Source organism: Peromyscus californicus, unplaced genomic scaffold, assembly GCF_007827085.1.
Source record: "Peromyscus californicus insignis strain IS unplaced genomic scaffold, ASM782708v3 Scaffold_11__1_contigs__length_118956290, whole genome shotgun sequence".
Taxonomy (NCBI): domain Eukaryota; kingdom Metazoa; phylum Chordata; class Mammalia; order Rodentia; family Cricetidae; genus Peromyscus; species Peromyscus californicus.
Genome location: NW_026294402.1, coordinates 52206024 through 52228492, shown reverse-complemented (window position 1 = coordinate 52228492; position 22469 = coordinate 52206024). Strand labels below are relative to the sequence as shown.

At 41.1% G+C, this 22469-nt stretch overlaps 1 protein-coding gene across 2 annotated transcripts in view; it reads right to left on the bottom strand.

Moving 5' to 3' along the window:
• Positions 1 to 22469, bottom strand: part of Edc3 (enhancer of mRNA decapping 3) — a 44040-nt gene that overhangs the window by 15311 nt on the left and 6260 nt on the right. For both annotated transcript variants that reach the window (XM_052761582.1, XM_052761574.1), the window contains exons 3-4: positions 18340 to 18659; positions 3869 to 4204 (exon numbers count right to left, since the gene is read on the bottom strand). In XM_052761582.1, coding sequence (XP_052617542.1) covers positions 3869 to 4204; positions 18340 to 18659 — 656 coding nt within the window. The remainder of the gene's footprint in view (positions 1 to 3868; positions 4205 to 18339; positions 18660 to 22469) is intronic.

Here is a 22469-nt window from a genome sequence, read left to right as displayed (position 1 = left end):
AAGCTGTCTTACTGTACAGGCCCAGAAATGCTGACGGTTCCCAATCCTAGTAACTTTTTGTACTCTGGAAATGGAGGATCTGCTGGGACTTGAGGTTCCCAAATCGATCAAATGGCCATCAAGGCAGTCTGCTTGCAGAGACTTGATTTCAGAAACTAGGTTCATTACTTCTACTCACAAGGAAATGAACACAGGAGCACAGGCTTACCAGTTCACGTGTTCTAGTCATAACACATTGAATTCAACTCCTGTGGTCTATTCTGAGGCTGTCCCTTGGACTGTGCTCTCCATAGACCCTGTTTTAGCCTATGATGGGAAGACGATGACTCACACTAGTCATCAATTCCTTCCTAGTTTATCAATAAGCATCCTCTTCTTCTCAGCCTAGAAAATTCTGCCCATGAGCTTCTGTTCTGCTCATTACTAAAGCTCACAACCCCATCCTGCTTGCCATTTCAACACCTAGCACACTTACTATCAGCTCCCTCACATAGGGTATCTTTCCATCTCCTATTACTCCCCACTCCTGTCCCCATGCTGAGTGAGGATTGAGCCCAGGGCCTTGAGCATATAAGTCAAGCTCTTGACTGCTAAGCTGGACCCCAGTTCTTCCTACTACATCCTTCTTCTTTTGTTGTTTGTTGTTTGGAGACAGCCTTTCTCTGTGTAGCCTGGCTGTCCTGGAACTGCTCTATATGCCAGGCTGGCTTCAAACACTCTCTCTCTCTCTCTCTCTCTCTCTCTCTCTCTCTCTCTCTCTCTCTCTCTCTGCTGGTGAAGAAGAGTGTTAAGCGGAGTATGTGCAATTACCAAATAAATGCTTATATGTTGATGACACCGCTTAGCATGAATATACAGGACAGCAGCAGCAAGCTGTTAGAATTCTAAAACCCAAGCTAACACCAAATGGGTAATAAACATGTTGCTCTTCTTTTACTACTCTAGGTATAGGAAGAAATGAAAGCATTTGGTATTCAAAACATGAATGCCACAAGGCTAGACTGGAGGGCTCTCCAGGCCACTCCTGTAAATTACTGATTAGACTGGTCCATTTCTGAGACAGCACTTTTTGGAGACTGTAACCTGTTTGCCATTAATCAGATTTCTCCCTTTTTTTGGTTTATTAATTTATTTTATGTATATGAGTGCTCTATCTGCATGCATGTCTTTATGCCCAAATAGGGCAGCAGATCCCACTAGAGATGGTTGTGAGCTACCATGTGGGTGCTGGGAATTGAACTCAAGACCTCTGGAAGAGCAGCCAGTGCTCTGAACTGCTGAGCCATCTCCCCAGCCTCCCAGATTTCTCTTCTTATACTAGAAGTCTTCTCTTAACTTGTCCATATTCACAAGAGGAAAAGGTATGTCAACTAGACTGTTTTTCCAAGTATTCTGGAGACAGACTGCCTTACTCTAATGTTAACATTTGGAACTGAAAAGAGTCCAGCTCTTCACTATTTGAATATTACTCAGGGGCTGGAGAGACGGCTCAGCAGTTAAGAGCACTGGCTGTTCTTCCAGAGGACTGGGATTCAATTCCCAGCACCCACATGTCAGCTCACAACTGTCTGTAACTCCAGTTCCAGGGTACCCTACACCCACATGTAGGCAAAATACATGCACATAAATTAAAAAAAGAAAAAGAGAAAAAAAAAAACCCAGCCAAGGTTACTACATAAAATCCTGTCTCAAAAACGTGTGTTATGCATCACTTTGCCAGGCAGCGGTGGTGCACGCCTTTAATCCCAGCACTTGGGAGGCAGAGGCAGGCAGATCTCTGTGAGCTTCAGGCCAGCCTGGTCTACAGAGAGTTTCAGGACACCCAAGGCTATTACACAGAGCAACCCTGTCTCGAAAAAACCCAAAAAACACCCGCTTGAGGACTGTGCTTTGACTCTGGAGAGGAAATGAAAATCATCTGTAGGAGAAGCTGCTCAGTGAAATAACTGTTGCTCTATTTCTAGCACAACAAAGAGGCTTTATTTCCAAGCATGGTTAGGGAAAAACAAGAAAAACCAGGTCGCGGAAGGCTGCTGGGCTTCTTGTCCCCTTACTGCCATGCTCTAGTAGAATGCCACTTATCACTACACAGCACAAGCTGCAATCCCTGAGTTCTTGATCAAAAAGAACCAGCACGTGTGGTTTATAGTGTATTTGTTGGTGGCAAGTTTAGGAAAATAATTTCAAGAGGACAGAACTTTCCATTCCTGTCATTAAAAATAAAAGATAAATGAAAACAAAGTTGGAGAGGTGCAGTGTTTAATAGAAAAAATAATGTGGTAGTTTGAATGAAAATGACCTGGTAGGCTTATAGGGACTCAAACCTGGAGATCTACCTGCCTCCCAAGTACTGGGATTAAAGGTGTGCTCCGGGAAGTGGGAGGTTAGAGTAGGTTTGTCACTAGAGGGTGAGTTTTGAGGTCTCGGAACGCTCAAACCAGACCTCGTGGGACATTCTCTGCCTGCAGATCTAGATGTAGAACTCTCAGCTCCTTCTCCAGCACCATGTCTGCCTGCACACTGCTATGCTTCCTACTAAGATGATAATGGACTAACTTTCTCTGAAACTGTAAGCCAGCTCCAATTAAATGCTTTACTTTGTAAGAGTTGCCTTGATCATAGTGTCTCTGCACAGCAATATTAACCCTAAGACAAATCAGCACCTCTGTTTTGGTTTCTTTAGGAAATGTTTTTTCAGGTTCTCGGGATCTGAAATGTTTTCCTCATTCTCACTATGGACTCTTACCTTTTTAGTCACTTAACTACAAGACAGACCATAATCTTCCCAAACTCAGGAATTTCTGTGGTTTAAATAATTCCAGGAAACCACATACTTCATACTCCAACCACCTGTGCAGAGTCACAGGGACCACAGTACAGAGAGTTGCAGCAGGAATAGGTAGTTGGTAGACCAGGCCAGCCCAGGCTCCATAGTGAGACCCTGTCTAACACAAAACAAACCCTTGACACTAACTGAGAGAGGGGTTGGAGTACTGACTGCTCTTCTAGAAGACTGGGGTTGCGTTCCCAGCACTTACATGGCTGCTCAAAACTGACTGTAACTCCAGTTTCAAGGAAATCCAATGCCCTCTTATGGGCTCCAAGGGCACTGCATACATGTACAGACATCTATGCAAGCAAAACACCCACACATCAAATTAAAAAGTAAATCAACCTAAAAGAAAATGACTAAGGCAAGAGAGTTACACTATAATACAGTGGCTTTCATCACTACAAAGGGACTACTTTGTTAGGTGAGCATTTTAACCAGCCAAATTCTCAATGACCAAGGCTACTGGGAGATAAAAGCAGTGGGACAAACAAATGTTGAATTCCTTGAAACTCCAATTTTAGCACATGGATTTTATCATCTTCAATTCTTCTTGCATCAGCCAATAACTAACTGGTAAGCAGAGCTACATTTCTGATGAAACATATAGACAGTTATTGGGGAAACCAGACTGAAGATTAGCACGGAATCTGCCAGATACAGGACATAAAGGGACAAGTACTGAAACTGCTAAGTTAGTCACTGTCCCCAAGACAGTAACACTGCACCAACCCCCAAGTCACTAACTTCTGATGCAAGAATGCAAGATGCTGACTTTCTTCTTCTTCTTTTTTTTTTTTTTTTTGGTTTTTCGAGACAGGGTTTCTCTGTGTAGCTTTGTGCCTTTCCTGGAACTCACTTGGTAGTCCAGGCTGGCCTCGAACTCACAGAGATCCGCCTGCCTCTGCCTCCCGAGTGCTGGGATTAAAGGTGTGCGCCACCACCGTCCAGCAATGCTGACTTTCAAACAATTGAGTTTTACTATTTTAGGCAAATTCAAAAGGAAGAGTAGCCCATGGTGGACTCAACGTAACTCACCTGTGCAGAATTCCTTGTTCACACTGTGCGGTACCGTGATCCTACGGTAGACAATAGGCTCTGATTCCAGGATGTTTTCGTCGTGGCGGTACCTAGCAGGCCGTTCATTTGGGACACCCCGGGAACGGGTGCCACTTCTCCTTTCATAGGTGTCAATCTCCTCAAACACAGCTGCCTTGTCAAAAAGGGCCAGGTTCCCCTCAAAGTCAAAGTCTGTGTCTGGGATCTCCTCAATATCATCTCCAAAGCACTCATCATCTTTATTCTTCATCTGGCCATTCTTTAAACCACTTTTCTTTGGGGTTGCCTGGTTTGGGTGCCTGCTACTAGATGACCCTGGGGGATACATAAAGAACAGAGTCAGTGTGCAGGAATCAAAGGGTATTTCTAAATCACATTAAGTTGCAAGGACAGCAAGAGCACAAACTTCATATGGAATAATAAATTTGAAAAATCACCCAAATAACTAACCATGAAATGAACAATACTGCAAATCTTAATCAGTGCTGCCTTTCATAAGGGAAGAAGTGATAACAGAAGCCTTTTGTGCATGAGGTTATCAATACACCCCCACCCCCCAAGGCTGGCCTTGAACTCCCAAACAGCTTGGATTACAGGTGTGCACAACCAACAAGGCAACAGAAGCTTATCAAATGAGAAGAGGAACAGCAAGAGCAGCAGCGTGTCCTCAGGCAGGATGGCTGCTGCCACCAAGGAAAAAGAAGGTCCCCAGGGAGACACGTTCAGTTCTTCTCGGTACACTTACTAGGGTCCTTTCTGACTTAATTTACTCTCAGGCTAGATCACAGCAGGTAAGAATGCAGACAACAGATCCAGATAGTCTGAAATGTTCTTTCCATCTTTGGTTACCATGGGCTCTTTTCTCAGAACTTCACCTCTTCCATGCACAATCATTTGCTGGACGATCAAAGACAAGTGACCACAGCAAAATAAATACCAACGCCGCAGCAACCAGCCACTCTCTCTTAGACCCTACTTGGCTGCTACACAGCCATCAACACTACTCTTAGCAGTCAAAGAGGAAGCCCTGTCAGTTCTCCAAACCTACCATTCACAGACTAAATGACACCTACACATACAGGAAGGCAACTCATTGCAGCTCAACTGTATGGTTCCCTTTTCACAACCCTTCGATGTGCCCAGAGTTAGGAGATCTTTAATCTAATTTTGTCATCAAAATGCTACATAATCTAGGAGCTGAGGAGATGACGGTCATTAAAGTATGTGCGGGCAAACGTGAGGACCTGAGTTTGGACCCCTAGCACGGATGTAAAAGCTGGATGCAAAAGTGGACAGACACATCTGTAACTGAAGGATCCCTGAAAACTTATTGGTGAGCCAGCCAGCCTAGCCAAATCAGTGAGTTCCAGGTTCAGTGAGAGAGACTCTGTCTCAAAAAAATAAGGCAGAAAGAGATGAAAAAGGATATCCAGTGTTGACCTCTGGCACCGACATGTACATGTGGATGTGTACTGGCATGCACACATTCGTATTACCACATGAATACATACATACATAATGCACATGCACAGTTATATAATTTGGGGATGTAGTTGAAGCCCAAATGGCAGAGTACTTGCCATGCATGCACTATAACCCCTGGGTTCAATTCCTAGCACCACAAAGACTGGGAATGGTGGGGCACACCTGTAATCCAAGCATTTGAGAAGAGGAGGCAGGACAGAAACTCAAGGTCATCCATTGGCCTAGGCTACATGAGATTGTTTTAAAAACAAAAACAAAAAGCAAGAATTATATATAATCATATATTTGCTGTTCAACTTCCTAAGGGCTTCAATCTCCATTAAGCAAAATGTTCACAGCACAGTTTCTAGGCAGTCAATAAACAACTAACAAATTAATCAACACTAGTGAGGCCATTTTAACATTATTCTGAAGGATATATACTATGCAAATATAACTCATGTTGTTCTAATGCCTCAGTATAGAAAAGTGCCAGTAGGGAATATATGACTTTGGTCTCTGAGAAAAAAACAAAACATGATGACCGGAAAGAGTAGAGAGACACCATTAACAATAGATTATAAACCACTACAAAATAAGAAGTGTCTAAACTAAATTCCATTTTCAATCGTTTGCCAAACATTTAGTGAGAGAATGCTGAGTGCTATAACTAGGTGCTGGGAACACATTATAGATAACTAATACTAACTAAGGAGAAATAAAGTATACAAACAGTGAAAATTCAGTGTGGATTCAAATCTTTTTTTTTTTTGGTTTTTCGAGACAGGGTTTCTCTGTGTAGCTTTGCGCCTTTCCTGGAACTCACTTGGTAGTCCAGGCTGGCCTCGAACTCACAGAGATCCGCCTGGCTCTGCCTCCCGAGTGCTGGGATTAAAGGCGTGCGCCACCACCGCCCGGCCAGTGGATTCAAATCTTAAAAGGCATTTTAGGGGTGTATGTCCCCACAAGAGGATGTCAGGTGTCCTGCTCTGTCACTCTCCACCTTATTCCCTTGAGACAGGATCTGACTGAACCTGGAGGTAGGCCGGCAAGGCCCAGAAATCCCCCTTCTGTCTCTGACCCCCACAGCACTGCGGTTATAGATACAGGATGTGCTCAGATTTTACTTTGGTGCTGGAGATTTGAACTCAGGTCTGCATGCTTTCACAGCAAGTGCTCTCTTACCCACTGAGCCTCTCCTCAGCCATGGGAACATAGAGCTGAATTAAGAATGGAGAACAGGTATAGAAATACAAAGATAGTATACCATTAGTAGTGTTTATAGTTAAAGGGAAGAAAGAAGAGGACAAACAGTCCAGCTCTCAAATGATCAATGTATTGACTCAATATTAAACCAACTATCTGCAAGGAAACAGGCGTGTAAGCCAATTGCCTCTCTGGTGGACCTCATCCCCAGGTCCAAACAGAATAATCCACATGGATGCAGAAGATGATACAAAACATTTTATCCACTTTTAGGTAAAAATTGTGGGAATTACACTTCATGAATTTACCATGTTGATGGAAACTGGCATCCTAGGAGGTTTCATCCAGTAAATCACTATCATTTCTGAGGTATCTGGAGAAAACGCAATGTTTTCTATCTAACAAGTCTGCTCCTGTAAGTGGACTTAAATAATTTTTTGAAGACAAAGTCTTGCCCTAGAACATGCTGTGCCATGTAGCTCAGCAACAACCCCCCTGGAAAGCTAGGATTACATGTACATGCTACACAGTTGGCTGTATCAATATTTAAATTATAACGCATGAGTTGTTGACAGATGAGGACACATTCTAAGAACAGTACTGTTATTTGGTTTGGTTGTTATGCAACATTATGGAGAGTTTTCACACACAAAGACTGCTGTATCACCAGGCAATAAATCTTGCACATACAGCCAGCTGATGACTGAACCATCATTATGGGACATGGCTTTTTATGTAAAGTTCACCATTTTCACACCCCCCATCACCATCACTGTCTGTTGTTGCTATCACTGTGTGTGTGTTGGTACTCAGGAGGGAACCCAAGATCCTGCACATTTTAAGCACATGTTCCATCACTGAGCTATACCCCTAGACTTTTCATCATTTTAGATTTAGTTGAGACCTTTAATCCCAGTACCAACCATAGAGGTCTGGAGGTCTGTACAGAAAGAAAGTGACAGAGTTATGTTGGAAGAAGAAATGAGGCAGCTGGGCTAAGAGAGCCATTGAGAGGGCAGAACAGCAAGGCAATAAAGGCGTGGGTTGACAGGAAGTAACTCACATTTGGAAGCTGCAGAGTTGGTGAGGTAAGTTTAGCTGTGGCTTTCCCTATTTCCCTGATCTTTCTCTAAGGCTTTCACCCCTATATTTGGCTCTGATTTTTATTTAGTAAGACCATTTAGAAATTCATCTACACTGATCAGTAACTTGCTGGCAGAGCATTTACCTAGCATGCATGAAGCAACGGGTTTAATCCTCAGCACTGAGTGGAAGAGGACCTCCCAATTAAAAAATAACAAGCTTATTCTGTATATAAATCCACACTGATTATCACTAATAAACTTCATCTTGAATATATCATATACTGAGAGTCTATAAACTATAGTCTAAAGGTCAAATCCAACCTGGCTGTTTCTGTAAATAAGGTTTCAGAAACACATTAATATTCATCTGTCTACAAATGGTCTAAGGCAGTTTTATTGTTGTTTTGTTTTTCGTTACAAAGGCAAAATTAAGTATTCGAGATGAAGATTGTAGTCTGTTAAGCCTAAGATATTTTTCATCTGGCCTTATTAACTGGATTTGGAATGACCTTCAAAGACTCATGTGTTGGAGGTTTGATTTCAAAGTATCAACTTTCAGATGTGGGGCTTTGGGAAAGTGATCAGACACTGAGGCTCCAACCTCATTAATCAGTTAATCATTTGATGGACTACTGGGAAGTGATAGAAACTGAGGAAGCTGGATCTAACTGAAGGGACAAATTTGTCCTTGGGACAAATCGTTGTCCCTAGTGTCTTATCTATCTACGTCATGTCCCAACTCTGTATGCCACGGTCTAGTCTAATTCTTTTTTTGTTTTGTTTTTTTTTTTTTTTTCAGACAGGGTCTCTTGATGTATCCCTTACTGTTCTGGAACTTGATATAGACGAGGTTGGCCTTGAATTCACAGACATCTGTCTGCCCCTGCCTCACAAGTGCTGGGATTAAAGGCATGTACACTGTGCCTGGCTTCTAGACTAATTCTTTTTAATTTGTTTTATTGCTATTGTTGAAACAGGCTCTCTGTAGCCAAGGCTAGATTCGATCTCAGGACCTTCCTGTCTTCAGCCTCCCAGTGTAAGCATCCACTACTACACTCAGCCAATTCGTATTTTACTTCTCATATCTAATGTATACAATACAAACGTGGGGTGAAGGTGGTAAGTTTTGAGCTAATCAAGTGCTCTTATGACTGTCACAGAAATGTATAATCTGAATACAAGAAACTTAATGAAGTAGTATCAGTCAACAACAAGTTAATAGTGTATACTCAATACTGTCCTAGATAATAAAGAGCTACTGAAATGCCAAGTACAAAAATCAAAGAAAGCAACCCTAGACAGCTGCACAGCTGCACAAAACACCCCACTGGAGAGGCAGCACGGCTCATGATAGGAAATGCTGTTTGCCCTGAAGATTCTGGGCACTGGACACTATTTTTGGCTTGGCTGTAGAACTCTACAAATTTAACTTGTACCCAGAGCTGTTTGTTTAGCTTTCAAGAATCTATTGCTTGTGTTCTTCTCTCCACAAGACTATTCATTCAAGAGCCATACTCTAAACTAAGTATGATCTATTTTTTCAATACTGTCAAAATTCTTTTTCCAAGAAAATACTGATATCCCAAGTCAGGAAAAAAATGACCAGAAAAACAAAACTTTTTTTTAAAAACTGAAAAGCAGGTAAGATAGTCATTTTTCTTAGCCTCCCATTTCTTCATACTTCAGTACAAAATACTTGGAAGTTCTATGTGAATAAGCTTGCTCAGTACTTGGCTCACTTAGCCCATGGGTCTGGCTGTGCATTAAGCAAGCTGGCCTCTGGCCACTGAGAGAACAAGGAACTTCCCTTGGAAAAGATAAACAGTACTTCCCAGGTTTGTATACCTTTCAAACAAGGGCCAAGCATGTACGACTGGAAGCTGGCTTTCCTGTGCCATTTTCCTGCCAGCCCTTTGGCCAGGACATTTTGTAACAGACCCACGGTTGTGTAACCCTCAGGGCCACTACTGGCTTTTGTCATACATCTGTTGTAAAAGGAAACTTCGTCCTACGCTTAAGGTTCTAAAGGATACCTGATAGTCAAACTGAAAATATTTTAGTTCTCAACCCAGAATTTATGACAGAAAGCCTGACAGTATTAGAGACATTCTGGTTATTTCCCAAATCATAGCCCTGCACTTTCTAGAATGGGAAATAGATGAAGTACATCTGAAGAGATAAAAAGTCAAGAAGACTTCTGAAGAACCATGGAATCATAAGTTCCAACTACAGATGACTACCAAATCTAACAGTCCAGTAAAGCTCAACCATGCTGTAACAAGTTAACATCCAACATCTTTAAAAGGTTTAATTATACTTCCCAATTTCTATCTTCAAAAGAGGAAGGGGGAACCTAGTACCAAGCAGACATAATGTTGTACCTATGATTTTATTTTACTTCTAATTTTGTGTATATATGTGTCTGGGATGGGGGGCATCAGGGGGTGTGTGTCTAAGAAGCCAATAGAAAGCATTAGATCCTCTAGAGCTGAAATTACATGCACTGCGAGCTCCCAAAATGTCGTTATCTGTAAGACAACCTCTGCTTTTATAAAAATGAGCTCAAAGCCACCTACCTCCTTTCATGTCCTATGAGCAAGAGAGCCATAACCATTTAATAGTATGTAGCCAATGACTGTCACATTTATGATTGTAATGTAATTTCAAGAGTATCTTTTATCTGTCCCTAAGAGTCACTATTTTCCGCTGATATGGGATTTTAAAAATATAATTTTTTAATTTTAAATTTATTATTAGTGTATGTGTGCACATCTGCACCCATGACACAATGCCCTTGAACTTCTATCTCTCAATTGCACTGGCACTGGGGATCTAATCCAGATTTTCCTGCTAGGCATGCTCTCTAGCAACTAAGCTACACCACCAGCATGACAAATATGATTTTTACCCAATACAGTGATCTATACACTTAATAAGAGGTCTCCTTCGTAACCTTCTGTAACCTGGACCAGATGGTTGATCCATTCACCCATTTGTTAAGTTTTTTGACAGTCACAGAAACTACTCTTTAAACCCATCCTCACCCAACCCAAGAAGACACGAAGACGTATTTTGTTGTTGTTGTTGTTGTTTTGCCTTTCTCTCAAGACAGAGTTTCTCTGTGTAGGCTTGGCTGTTCTGGATCTCGACCTATAGACCAGGTTGGCCTTGAACTTACAGAGATCTGACTACCTCTAACTCAAGTGTTGGGATTAAAGGCAATGCACCACCATTGCCTGACAAGATGTACCTATTCTAAATCTTATCAGTGTTGGATTAGCTAACTAGAATGAACAAATTCTTCAATTTATAGCTCACCTTGGAAGAAGACTTACAAGAACAGAAAAGAAGGCTTCAGAGTTGGCTCAGCATTAGAGAGCACTGTCTGCCTTCCAGAGGATCCAGGCTCTGTTCCCAGCACCTACACAGCAGCTCACAACCAACCATCTTAGCTCTAGTCCCAGGGTATCCAATGCACTCTTCTGACCTCCTCAGGCACCAGGCAGGCATGAGGTGCACATACATACATGCAGGCAAAACAGCCACACACACTTTTAATCCCAGCACTCAGGAGGCAGAGACAGGTGGGTCTCTGAGTTCCAGACCAGTTAGGGGTTCTTAATAAGACAAAACGGCAAAACTAAACAAAAAAAAAACCTGAAAACACATGTTTACAGTAATTTTCTTTGTAACCACCAAAAGATGGAAGCAATCAAGATTCCTTTTAACATAAGTAAAAGGATAAACAAATGTTGATATATCCATATAATAGAATATTATTCATCAATAAAGAAAATGACATACCAAGCCACAAAAAGACATGAATGAATCTTAAATGCATATTGCAAAGTCAAAGAAGTCGTTGAAAAAGGCTACATATTGTGTGATTTAATCTGTGACCTTCTGGAAAATGAAAACTACAGCAGCAACCAGGAGAAAATAGAGAAAAGGAAGGGGACGCTGACCAGGTGACACACAGGAGACTGTTTAGGACACTGACTATTCTATATGACACTGTAATGCCAAACATATGACCACGCATTTCTTTTTTACTTCCTTTTTTTTTTTAAAGATTTATTTATTTATTATGTATACAGTGTTCTGCTTGCGTGTATCCCTGCAGGCCAGAAGAGGGCGCCAGATCTTATTATAGATGGTTGTGAGGCACCATGTGGTTGCTGGGAATTGAACGCAGGTCCTCTGGCAGAACAGCCAGTGCTCTTAACCTCTGAGCCATCTCTCCAGCCCCAACCATGCATTTCTTAAAAATCAACAAAACCTTATAACAAAAAGAGTAATAAGCCTTTATATGTGCAAATAATGTTCAAGTTATTCAGTAGGTTTAAGGAATCCCAGAATGGAATGAAAAATGGCAATTCATCTGTATTATGAATATAAGAAACAAGTAACAACATGGGTGAAAAACCTAAGTAACCCTGAAAATAAATGGAGTCTATAAGAAGAATGGCAAGAGGAATCACACATAAGTATGATATTCTATGTGACAGTCTCCCATAGGGGTGGGGAGTACAAGTTAGTAATAGATTGAGTATTCTTTATCTGAACTGCTTGGGACCAGAAGTGTTTTAGAGTCTAGGAATATCTTTATATACATAAGCTAACCTAGGGATAGGACCCAAAACTAGACACAAAATCCATTTATGTTTCATATATACCTTTTACACATAGTCTGAAGGTGATTTTTTTAAAGGTGATTTTATATAATATTTTCAATATACCTGTTTTTTTTATAGCAAGCTGTCACGTGTGAATAGGTTTGGAATTTTCCAATTGTGGCGCCATATCAGTGTTCAAGTTTCAGATTTTAGAGTACTTTAAATTTTAGATTTTCAGATTAGTGATGCTCAACCTTTTCACTATACATACATTGGAACCACTAATGAGCAGGTGACAAAGGCAGGAATCAAGCTCCTCACTGTTGCAGTGAAAGGTTAGAATAAATGAAAGAAAGTAAAAATGATTCATAATGGAACTACAGAGATGGCTCAGCTGTAAAGAGCCAGTACTCACATGGAGGCTTACAAATGCCTGTAACTCCAGTTCCAAAGGATCTGACACCCTCTTGAACCTCTGTGACATGTGGTACACAAAATTCATACAGGCAAACACACTCATAAATAAAAACCAGTAAGTCTTTAAAAAACTAATCCATCAACATTAGTTTGTTTCTACTGCTCTGATAAACGCCATGACCAATAACATCATGGAGAGGAAAGGGCTTATTTAGCTTCTTACACTTTCCTCACAGTCCATCATTGAGGGAAGCCAAGGCAGGCACTCAAGCAGAGCAGGAACCTGGAGGTAGAAAATGCGCAGGGGCCTGGAGGAATGCTGCTTACTGGCTTTCTCTCCATGGTTTGCTCACCTTGCTTTGAAATACAACCAGGACAACCTGCAAAGTAGTAAGTAGCACCACCCACAGTGGGCTGAGCCCCTCCTACATCAATCATTAATCAAGAAAATGCCCCCACAAACATGCTAAAACTCAGTCTGATGGAGGCAATTCCTTCATGAGGGTCCTTCCTGCTAGGTGACTCTAGTTTTTGTCAAGTTCACAAAACTAACCACACAATGAGATAATAAATTAAAGTAAGAGATGTCAGTATAGACTCATATTTAGCATGGTGTAGTATACATGGTTCCATACATATAATAAACCTTTATTATATGTATATAGACACATTTGTTTCTTTGCTGTCAGTTATAAGGATGACAGTGGTTAACAATGAGCAAAGTCCACATTTTGATTTTAAATACTATTTTCCAAAAAAGCAGACAACATTCCTCCCGCTTCATCTCAGGGCTAAAGCAGAAAATATACAGGATAAGCCTTGAGTTATCTTTAGTGTCATAAAAGAAATATTAGGGAAAAAAAATATTTCCCTGTGTCAGTAGTATGTCAAAGGGATATGGGATATAATAAAAAAGTGTTTCTATAACCAAAGCTGAGATAATCTGGCACCAAATGGCACAGAGTAGCTAGGGACACCACTCACAACAACCTGCAATGCTCTGAGTTTAATCTCCAACACCAACAAAATAATAATGGAGTAGGGGCTGAGGAGATGTCTCAGTGTGTAAAGTACAAACATCAGGACTTTAATTCAGGTCCCTAGCACCCCACCCCTACCCCCACCAAACCACATGTGAAATTCCAGTCTTAGGAGATAGAGACAGAAGAATCACAGGGGCTCAGTGACTATCCAATGTGGTCAACTGGTGAACTCCAGCTTTAGTGAGAAATGGTCTCAAAAAATAAGGTAAGGTGGAAAATGTGATAGAAGAAAATACTCATTGTCAACCTTTGGCTTCTACTAGCACATACAGATGTTCAAACATATGCACACACATGTGCACAAACACATAAATACACTACAGGCACAAACACACAAATAAGCAATGAGCCAAAGACAAAATAAATACCTATGAGTCAAAACTCTACTACTATAAATGACTCAATAAGCCAGCACTCAGGAGGCCAAGACATGCAGAGCTCTGTGAGTTCTAGGCTAGCTTTGTTTACATAATGAGTTCTTAGCCAGCTAACAGCTACATAATGAGACCCTGACTCAACAAAAGAAAAAAAAAGGCATAAATAAATACATGGGGTGGGGAATCTCTGGTATAGGTAATTCCATATAATTTGTGGAAACATTGTACTGCCAAGGAGAAGAAACATTAATTGTTTACTCTTTGGATGTGGGCTACACAGAATTATTTTCCATAGGAGAAACCTGACATGCTATTTTAATCAGGTGACCAAAGTCATTGTATATGGTCATTGCACATACCCTTGATACAATGTAATAAAAACAATATTTTATCTTTTGTGTTTTTCTCTTCCCCCCACACACATACACAAAAACCCTAATCTAATCATAAGAAAAGTATCAACTGAGGGACTTTCTACAAATACCTGACCAGTATGTATCAAAACTATCTGTCAACAAAAATAGGAAAGCCTATGGCTGGAGTGATGGCTCATTGATTAAGAGTATACATTGCTCTTCCAGAAGATGCTGGCAGTTCACAACTGATTGTAACTCCAGCTTTAAGGGTTCTGATATCCTTTTCTGACCTCCTTGGGCACCTGTACACACCCACCCACCACCCCAAAATAAAATAAATCTTGTACACACACATACCAAAATAAAATAAATCTTAAAAAAAAAGTCAGTCCAAGATTAGTAACTTCTAAAATGTAATGAATGATGACAACAGGTAAAAACAAGGGCAACCTGAATAAAATATTCTAACCTTTATTCAAAAAACGTTAGAATCTAAGTGGAATGAGTCATTCTCTATCCAAGCCATTTTAAGTTTTTATTAGGATAGAGAAATACTACTACATGCATTTCAGTCTCCTGTTTCAAGCCATCACCAAGTAATAGAGTTGCTTATAGGTATTTAAATTGCCTAGAAATGCCTTTTTTATTATTTTTTCCACTTAAAGGAGGCATTTCTTTCGTTTTGTATAATTTATTTTTACTTTATGTGCAGTAGTGTTTTGTTTGCAAGTGTGTCTATGTGAGGTTATTGGATCCCCTAGAACTGCAGTTATAGACAGTTGTGAGCTGACATGGGTGCTGGGAATTGAACCTAGGTCCTCTGGAGAGCAGCCAATGCTCTTAACTGCTGAGTCATCTCTTCAGCCCAAACTAAGTATTCCTGTAACTTAAAATGTTAGCTCTAACACAAATGTCACATCACAAGCTAGAACTGAAGCAGCACACTAAAACCCTACAAGGCCACAGAGACAAACGAGAAGCTCCAAGGACAGTAGGTGGCACCTGGAACTTTTTGTAATCAGCTCTACTGTGGGCTCCAGAAAGCAGCTCATTCTAAATTCTGCCATTCAGAAGGTAATGCCTTAGCCTTAGCATGACTCTAGTTTATAAGTTTATATGAGTTATTAAATTCCCAATATATTTTGCCACAACTTCTAGCTATAAAATGCAAGTAAAAGTAAGAATAGTACAGGGCTGGAGAGATGGCTTAGAGGTTAAAAGCACTGGCTGCTCTTCCAGAGGTCCTGAGTTCAATTCCCAGCAACCACAAGGTGGCTCACAACCATCTGTAACGAGATCTGGGGCCTCTTCTGGTGTGCAAGAATATATGCAGACAGAACACTGTACACATAATAAATAAATCTTTTTTTTATTTTTATTTTTTTAAAGAAGAAGAATAGTGTGCTGGATAGTTTTGTGTCATCCTGACACAGGCTGGAGGGAACCTCAATTGGGAAAATGCCTCAATGGAATTGGGATGTGGGCAAGCTTGTAGGGCATTTTCTTAAGTTAGTGACTGATGGTGGACATTCTGGGCGCTATCATCCCTGGGCTGGTGGTCCTGAATTCTATGGGAGGACAAACTGACCAAGCCATGAGGAGCAAGCCAGTAAGCAGCACTCCTCTGTGGCCACTGCATCAGTTCCTGCCTCTGAGTTCTTGCCCTACTTAAGTTCCTGTCCTGACTTCCTTAATGATAAACTATGATATGGAAGTGTAAGCTAAATAAACCCTTTCCTACCCAAGTTGCTTTGGTGTTTCATCACAGTAATAGTAACCCTAACTAAGACAAACAATTTATCATTTAGAAGTAGTTTTTTAAATATTTATTTGGATTTATATGTATGTGTATCTATGCATATATGTATGCAGGTGCCCAAAGAAACCAGAAGAGGGCCTCTGGAGCTGGAGTTACGGGCACTTGTGAGCTACCCGACTTAGGTGTGGAGAACTGAACTCAGGTCCTCTGTCAGAACAGCAGAAGTGCTCCTAGCTATTGAGCAGCTATCTTTCCAGGCCGAGAAGGAACTTTTAAAATTGTATTTATTTTATTACTTTATGAGTGTTTTGCCTACATGTACGTAACATGTACCACGTGTGTGCCTGGTGCCTTTGGAAATCAGAAAAGGGTATTGGATCCCCTAGGACTAGAGTTATAGACAGTTATAAACCATTTGGGTGCTAGGAATCAAAACAGGGTCTTTTATAAGAACGAGTGCTCTTAACCATCAAGCTGACTATCCAGCCTCCCCAGAAGGAATTTATGGTGATATTTTATTTGTGCTGAAATGTGATTTTATTTGTATGTTAATAAATAAAGTTGCCTGGGGGTCAGAGCTAATAGCAAGCCATTTAGCAGAAGTCTGGCAGTGGTAGCACACGCCCTTAATTCTGATCACATGGCAGGCAAAGTCTGTGTGTTCAAGAACATAGCCAGCTTGGTGACACATGCCATTAATCCAAGTACCAACCATAGAGACCTGGAGGTCTGTATAGATAGGCAGTGACGAAGAAGTCATGTGGTTGGGTTTAGAACCAATGAGAAGGCAGAACAGAAAGTCAATAAAAATACAGACACACAGGAAGTAGGTCTCTTTTCTCAGGGGAAGGATGGCAGCAGCTGGTAAGCTAAAGGCTATTCGCTAGTGCTCTGACCTCTTGGGCTTTTAACTCTTTATTTGGCTCTGTGTTTCTTACTTAATAAGATTGTTTAGAATTACATCTACAGGAATTTTTAAAAGAACATTCATATGTATTTAAGGAACAATAACAGATGTGAACAAATCTGTTATGTGTCAAAATTACATTACTCTAGCAGATATGTTATAAAAAAATTACAGGTTCTAGCCAGGCAGTGGTAGCTCACACCTTTAATCCCAGCACTTGAGAGGCAGAGCCAGGCAGATCTCTGTGAGTTTGAGGCCAGCCCGATCTACAGAGCGAGATCCAGAACAGGCACAAAAACTATATAGAGAAACCCTGTCTCGAAAAACCAAAAACCATCCCCCCACCCCAAGAAAACCATTACAGGTTCCAGTGACCCATCTATGGTTCTCTAATCAGCATGTGGGATTCAATCATCTGTTACTAACAAACGAAACTGGAGATCAATGTACACCAGTATATGCTCTCAGTTATGTTCTAGTGGGGACAGTAAACACAACAAAATTAAAATGATCAGTTTGAGGGCTAGTGGGATAGTTCAGAATATAAAGGTGCTTGACAGCAATCCTGTCAACCTGAGTTTGATCCCAGGACTCACATGATGGAAGGAGAGAACCAACTCCTACCATTTGTGCTCTGACCTCCGCCTGCATTTACATGCACACATACACATACATAAATGTGCTTTAAAAAGAAATAAAAGTAAAAGTTAGTTTGGGCTAGGGATGGAGCTTGGTGGCAAAATGCTTGCCAGGTAAGCACAAAGCTCTGAGTTCAATCCATAGCACCTCAACAAACAAATAAAATCATCAGTGTGTCAGAAATGATGGTAACAGTGATGCCTACATTAGTCCCCTCCTCTCTGAGAACAGAAGTCTTACTCAAGAACTAACTGCAACAGCCCAAGCAGAGTCAATTCAGACATTACAACCACCACCCGTTATTAGATTTGAAACACCAACACAGGAGATCCCCAACTTTTCCAGAAGGAAGAAACGTCAAAGAGTCGGCAAGCAGCTTAGGGACACCTCTAAGAACTCATTTTCCCTTCCGTGGCATTGTAAGGGACTAGCCCTAGAAACAGACGCATACTGTATTTTTGTGAAACTGTGGCAGTGCTCCTTTTTATAAAATAAAGGAGTCACTTACAGAGCAACAGTAGGTAAGGGTTTACAGCACTGAAATACTAGATGAGGAAAAACGGCAATCTGATTGTACTTACAGGAGTTGTGCCGACGACGGAAGCTTTTGGACTGACTCAAGGATTCCATGTGCCTGTCCACATAACTCTTCGAACACTGCTGCTGCTGAGGGGAAACGGCAACATCCTGGCTCTTCACATCTGTCCTCTTAGGGATGTTCTGAGGGGTACTACTGGAAGAGGTTGGCTTCTTGACCACCTTGCCTGTACCATTCTGATTGATACCCACTTGGTGCCCAACACCAGAAGGGCCTAATTCTGTCTGATGAAGGTCTCCAAACTGCTGCTTGTCTCCAGGATCTGGAATCTCCAGAATTTTCAATTCTATAATATCACCTGCCCTGAAATACACAAAAGTACAAGTCTCAAAATTATAATAGCAAGAGGAAAGTGGTAAGGATAAAACTAGGGTAATGGAAGTCAGTTACCCCTCTGCAAAGCTGCACTTCGGGGAGTTATCAGAAGTAAAAACTAGGAAAGGTAGCAGAGCATTTAAAGACAGTGCTCAGCCACCAACTTTCAACTCACACCCTACCGGCCTTTAGAGAGAAGCTGTTAATAACAAAACTCTATAGCCATCTTAGATTTTTAAGACTGTTAGTGGCTTTTAAAAATTCTTTCACCCACTTGCTCATTCAACAAGCACATATAGTGTCCTAACCATGTGGTAAGCCCTGGGCTAGGAGCAGGACATACACAAGTACAGTACACACTTATAAACAACTCAGTCTAAGCACTGGAAAAGACAAATGTAAACAATCAAGTGTCAAATGCCAAGACAGAGATAAGCATAGGGCACTAGAGAGCCCAGAAACAAAATACATGAATTCAAACTGCATATGAACGATTTAGGCTATATCTAGGGTGTACACGGTAGGAGAGGGTAAAGGTGGATCAAGTAGAGAGCAGTAGGGAAAAGGGCATCTCAGGCTACGAAAATGTGATGTCATCCACAGCAAGAACCTCCAATGCTGCCTACAGTGTTATATAAGAAAAGAATGCTTATAGAGGGCCATCAGGAAAATAACGTGATAACCAGGATCCAGATCATGAGTACAATGGGTTTTTCCCATGGATAGAGGGAGGAGGGAGAAACCAGCAAGGCATTGTGGCTCCTGCCTAGAGCCCTACATCTAGGAGGCAGAGGCAGGATCACCACAATTCCGAGGCTAGCGTGGCTTACATAAAGAGTTAAAAGACTGCCAGGACTACATAGACCTTGTCTCAAGAGTCAGAAAGGATCCTTATTCTTTTTTTAAAGTTCTCTCCTGCCATATGGCTGTCTGCTACCACGTGGAAGAGATCCATGCTGGCAACTCCAATGGCATGGCTTTTCCCCTTCTTTCTTCCATCTTTCTTTACTGGATAGCTGCTGAGATAGGGATTTTCTTTCAAACTCTAATAAAAGCATCCTCTCAAGCTCATATTTGGGGAAAAATTTTATTATGATTCTTAAATTTTCTTAAGATTTTTTTTTTTCTTCAAGTCTGGACATGGTGACACATGCTAACAGATCTCTGAGTCCAAGGCCAGCCTGGTCTACATAGTGAGTTCCAGGCCAGCCAAGTCTACATTTTTGAGACCCTTGTCTCAAGTTGTAGAAACAGAGTAGTTGTATTATGAAAACAAAGACTTTCAATATTTTCCTGTCATTTCTCAGTATGTAAATATCAAATTAGCTAATCTCCAAATTGTATAGTGTTACAAATTTGACTCTAAAGGTTGCTGCTTGAGTTACTAACAAGTTTCATTGAAAAAAAAAAAAAAAAAAGTCAGGTGGTAGTGGCTCATACCTTTAATCCCAGCACTTGGGAGGCAGAGGCAGGCAAATTTCTAAGTTCCAGGCCAGCCTGGTCTACTAAGCAAGTAGTAGCAAACCCTGCCTCAAAACACACACAAAAAAAGTTGGGCTGAAGAGATGGCTCAATAGTTAAGAGCAACTATGGCTCTTGCAGAGGACTTGAGTTCTATTCCCAGCACCCACATATCAGCTCACAGCTGTCTGTCACTCCAGTTCCAGGGGATCCAATGTCTCTTCTGACCTCCTATATGCACATAGTGCGGGCGCACAAGCACACACACTTGAGTACACTCACATACACATTAAAATGTTTAAATATTTTGTTTGTTTTTCAAAACAGGGTTTCTCTGTGTAGACCTGGCTAACCTGGAACTCAAGAGATTTGACTGTTTCTATCTCCCCAGTGCTGGAATTAAAGGCGTGCGTCGCCACCGCCACCACCACCAGCTAAATACATAAATTTCTTTTTCTTTTTTCTTTTTCTTTGGTTTTTCAAGACAGGGTTTCTCTGTGTAAAATCCTGGATGTCCTGGAATTCACTCTGTAGACCAGGCTGGCCTTGAACTCATAGAGATCTGCCTGCTTCTGCCTCCCAAGTGTTGGGATTTAAGGTATGTGGCACCACCACCTGGCACATAAATATTTTAAAGAAAGTTAAAATGAATTTTGGCTTAGAACAGAATTTCCAATAATTTCTGAAATGTCCCTAAATACACTTCTTCCATTTTTTGCTACACATGTGAGTTGGTATTCCCAGCACTAACAATTATAAAATCAGTGTTATCAGTTAACATGAAAAAAATGAAAATATTTTGTATAGTACAGCACCAAATATTCATCCAAGCTTGAATGTAAACTATGTTTGTTTACGTAAAAATAAACAAACACACCTAACTCATTAGCATCCAATATACTTCACATTTAATAAGTGGTAAAATTATAAGTATACCAAAGAATTATTTTAAAATTAATATCTTTATGATTGAATAGCAGTAGATATTTTGTTTGTATACCTACTTTCTAGGCCTGTACGCTATAGTTACTTTAAAATGTCTAAGAACCAGACATGGTGGCTGGCATTCTTTTAATCCCAGGGCTGGGGAGGCAGAGGCCAGCAGAACTATGTGAGTTCCAGTCCAGCCTGAGCTGCATAGGGAGACCCTGTCTCAAGAGTCTGAGAAAAAAAGAGTGTTTAAGTAGAAAAAGTTTAGAAGCTCTGGCCCAATATTAAGAAAAAAAAGACAGAACCCAGAATAAACCAATCTTTGAACTTGGGGGAAAAAAAAATCTTAGAGGCAACTTGAAGAACCAAGAGAAGGGGACACGTCTGAACTTGACAATCAAGCCGTCTGAGAGCCTGGCAAAAGATCATCTAGGCTGATGACTGAAAAACACAACCAAGGGACCAGAAAAATAAAGCTGCAAAATTGAGTAAAGGCAGATTACTTTCATCTACACCAGAGGATGGATATAAAGGGAAGAGGAACGATGGGACATGGTCTTCACCTGGTGGGAAATGGGGGAGGGGCTTCCATGAGGGGAGGGAGGTCAACTGTTAGAATACAAAAGACAGTACCACAAAGGTTGATGATCAAGACACAGAAGAGGTAAGAGAAGGTCTCGCAGGAGGCAGAGTGCATCTCCAGCACAAATGAAAGGACCAACCCAGACAGAAGAGCTACTTCCAGGGACCACAAAGGAAAGCAGTCAAGCTCAGTGACACCTGGGGTAGAGTCATGCCTCAACAGTTAAGAGCACTTGCTGCACCTGGCAGTGGTGGCACACCTTTAATCCCAGCACTCAGAGAGGCAGAGGCAGGTGGGTCTCGGAGTTTGAGGCCAGCCTCGTCTATAGAGTTCAGGACAGCCAGGGCTACACAGAGTAATCCTGTCTTGAAAAACCAAAAAAAAAAAAAAAAAAAAAAAAAAAAAAAAAAAAAAAAGCACTTGCTGTTCTTACAGAGGACTCAAGTTCAGTTCTCAGCAGCCACATTGGCCTATAACTCTACCTTCAAGGCATCTGGCCTCTTCAAGTAACTCAATATACCCCCAGACACATGTACATACACATAATTAAAAATAATCTAATAATCTTAAATAAAAAAAAGAAAAATATAGGTATTCACCCAAAAGGTTGTACAGGCATAAATACGAAGGAATTGCTCAGAAAATAAGGACGCTCACACCTGACAGCCTCATTTTGGGAATATAAATATAAGAGGCTGACTCTCAAAGTGCTGAAGATGGGAATGTGAAGATAAAAGTGGATGAGCTTGGCTGGGCGGTGGTGGCGCACGCCTTTAATCTCAGCACTCAGGAGGCAGAGACAGGCGGATCTTTGTGAGTTCGAG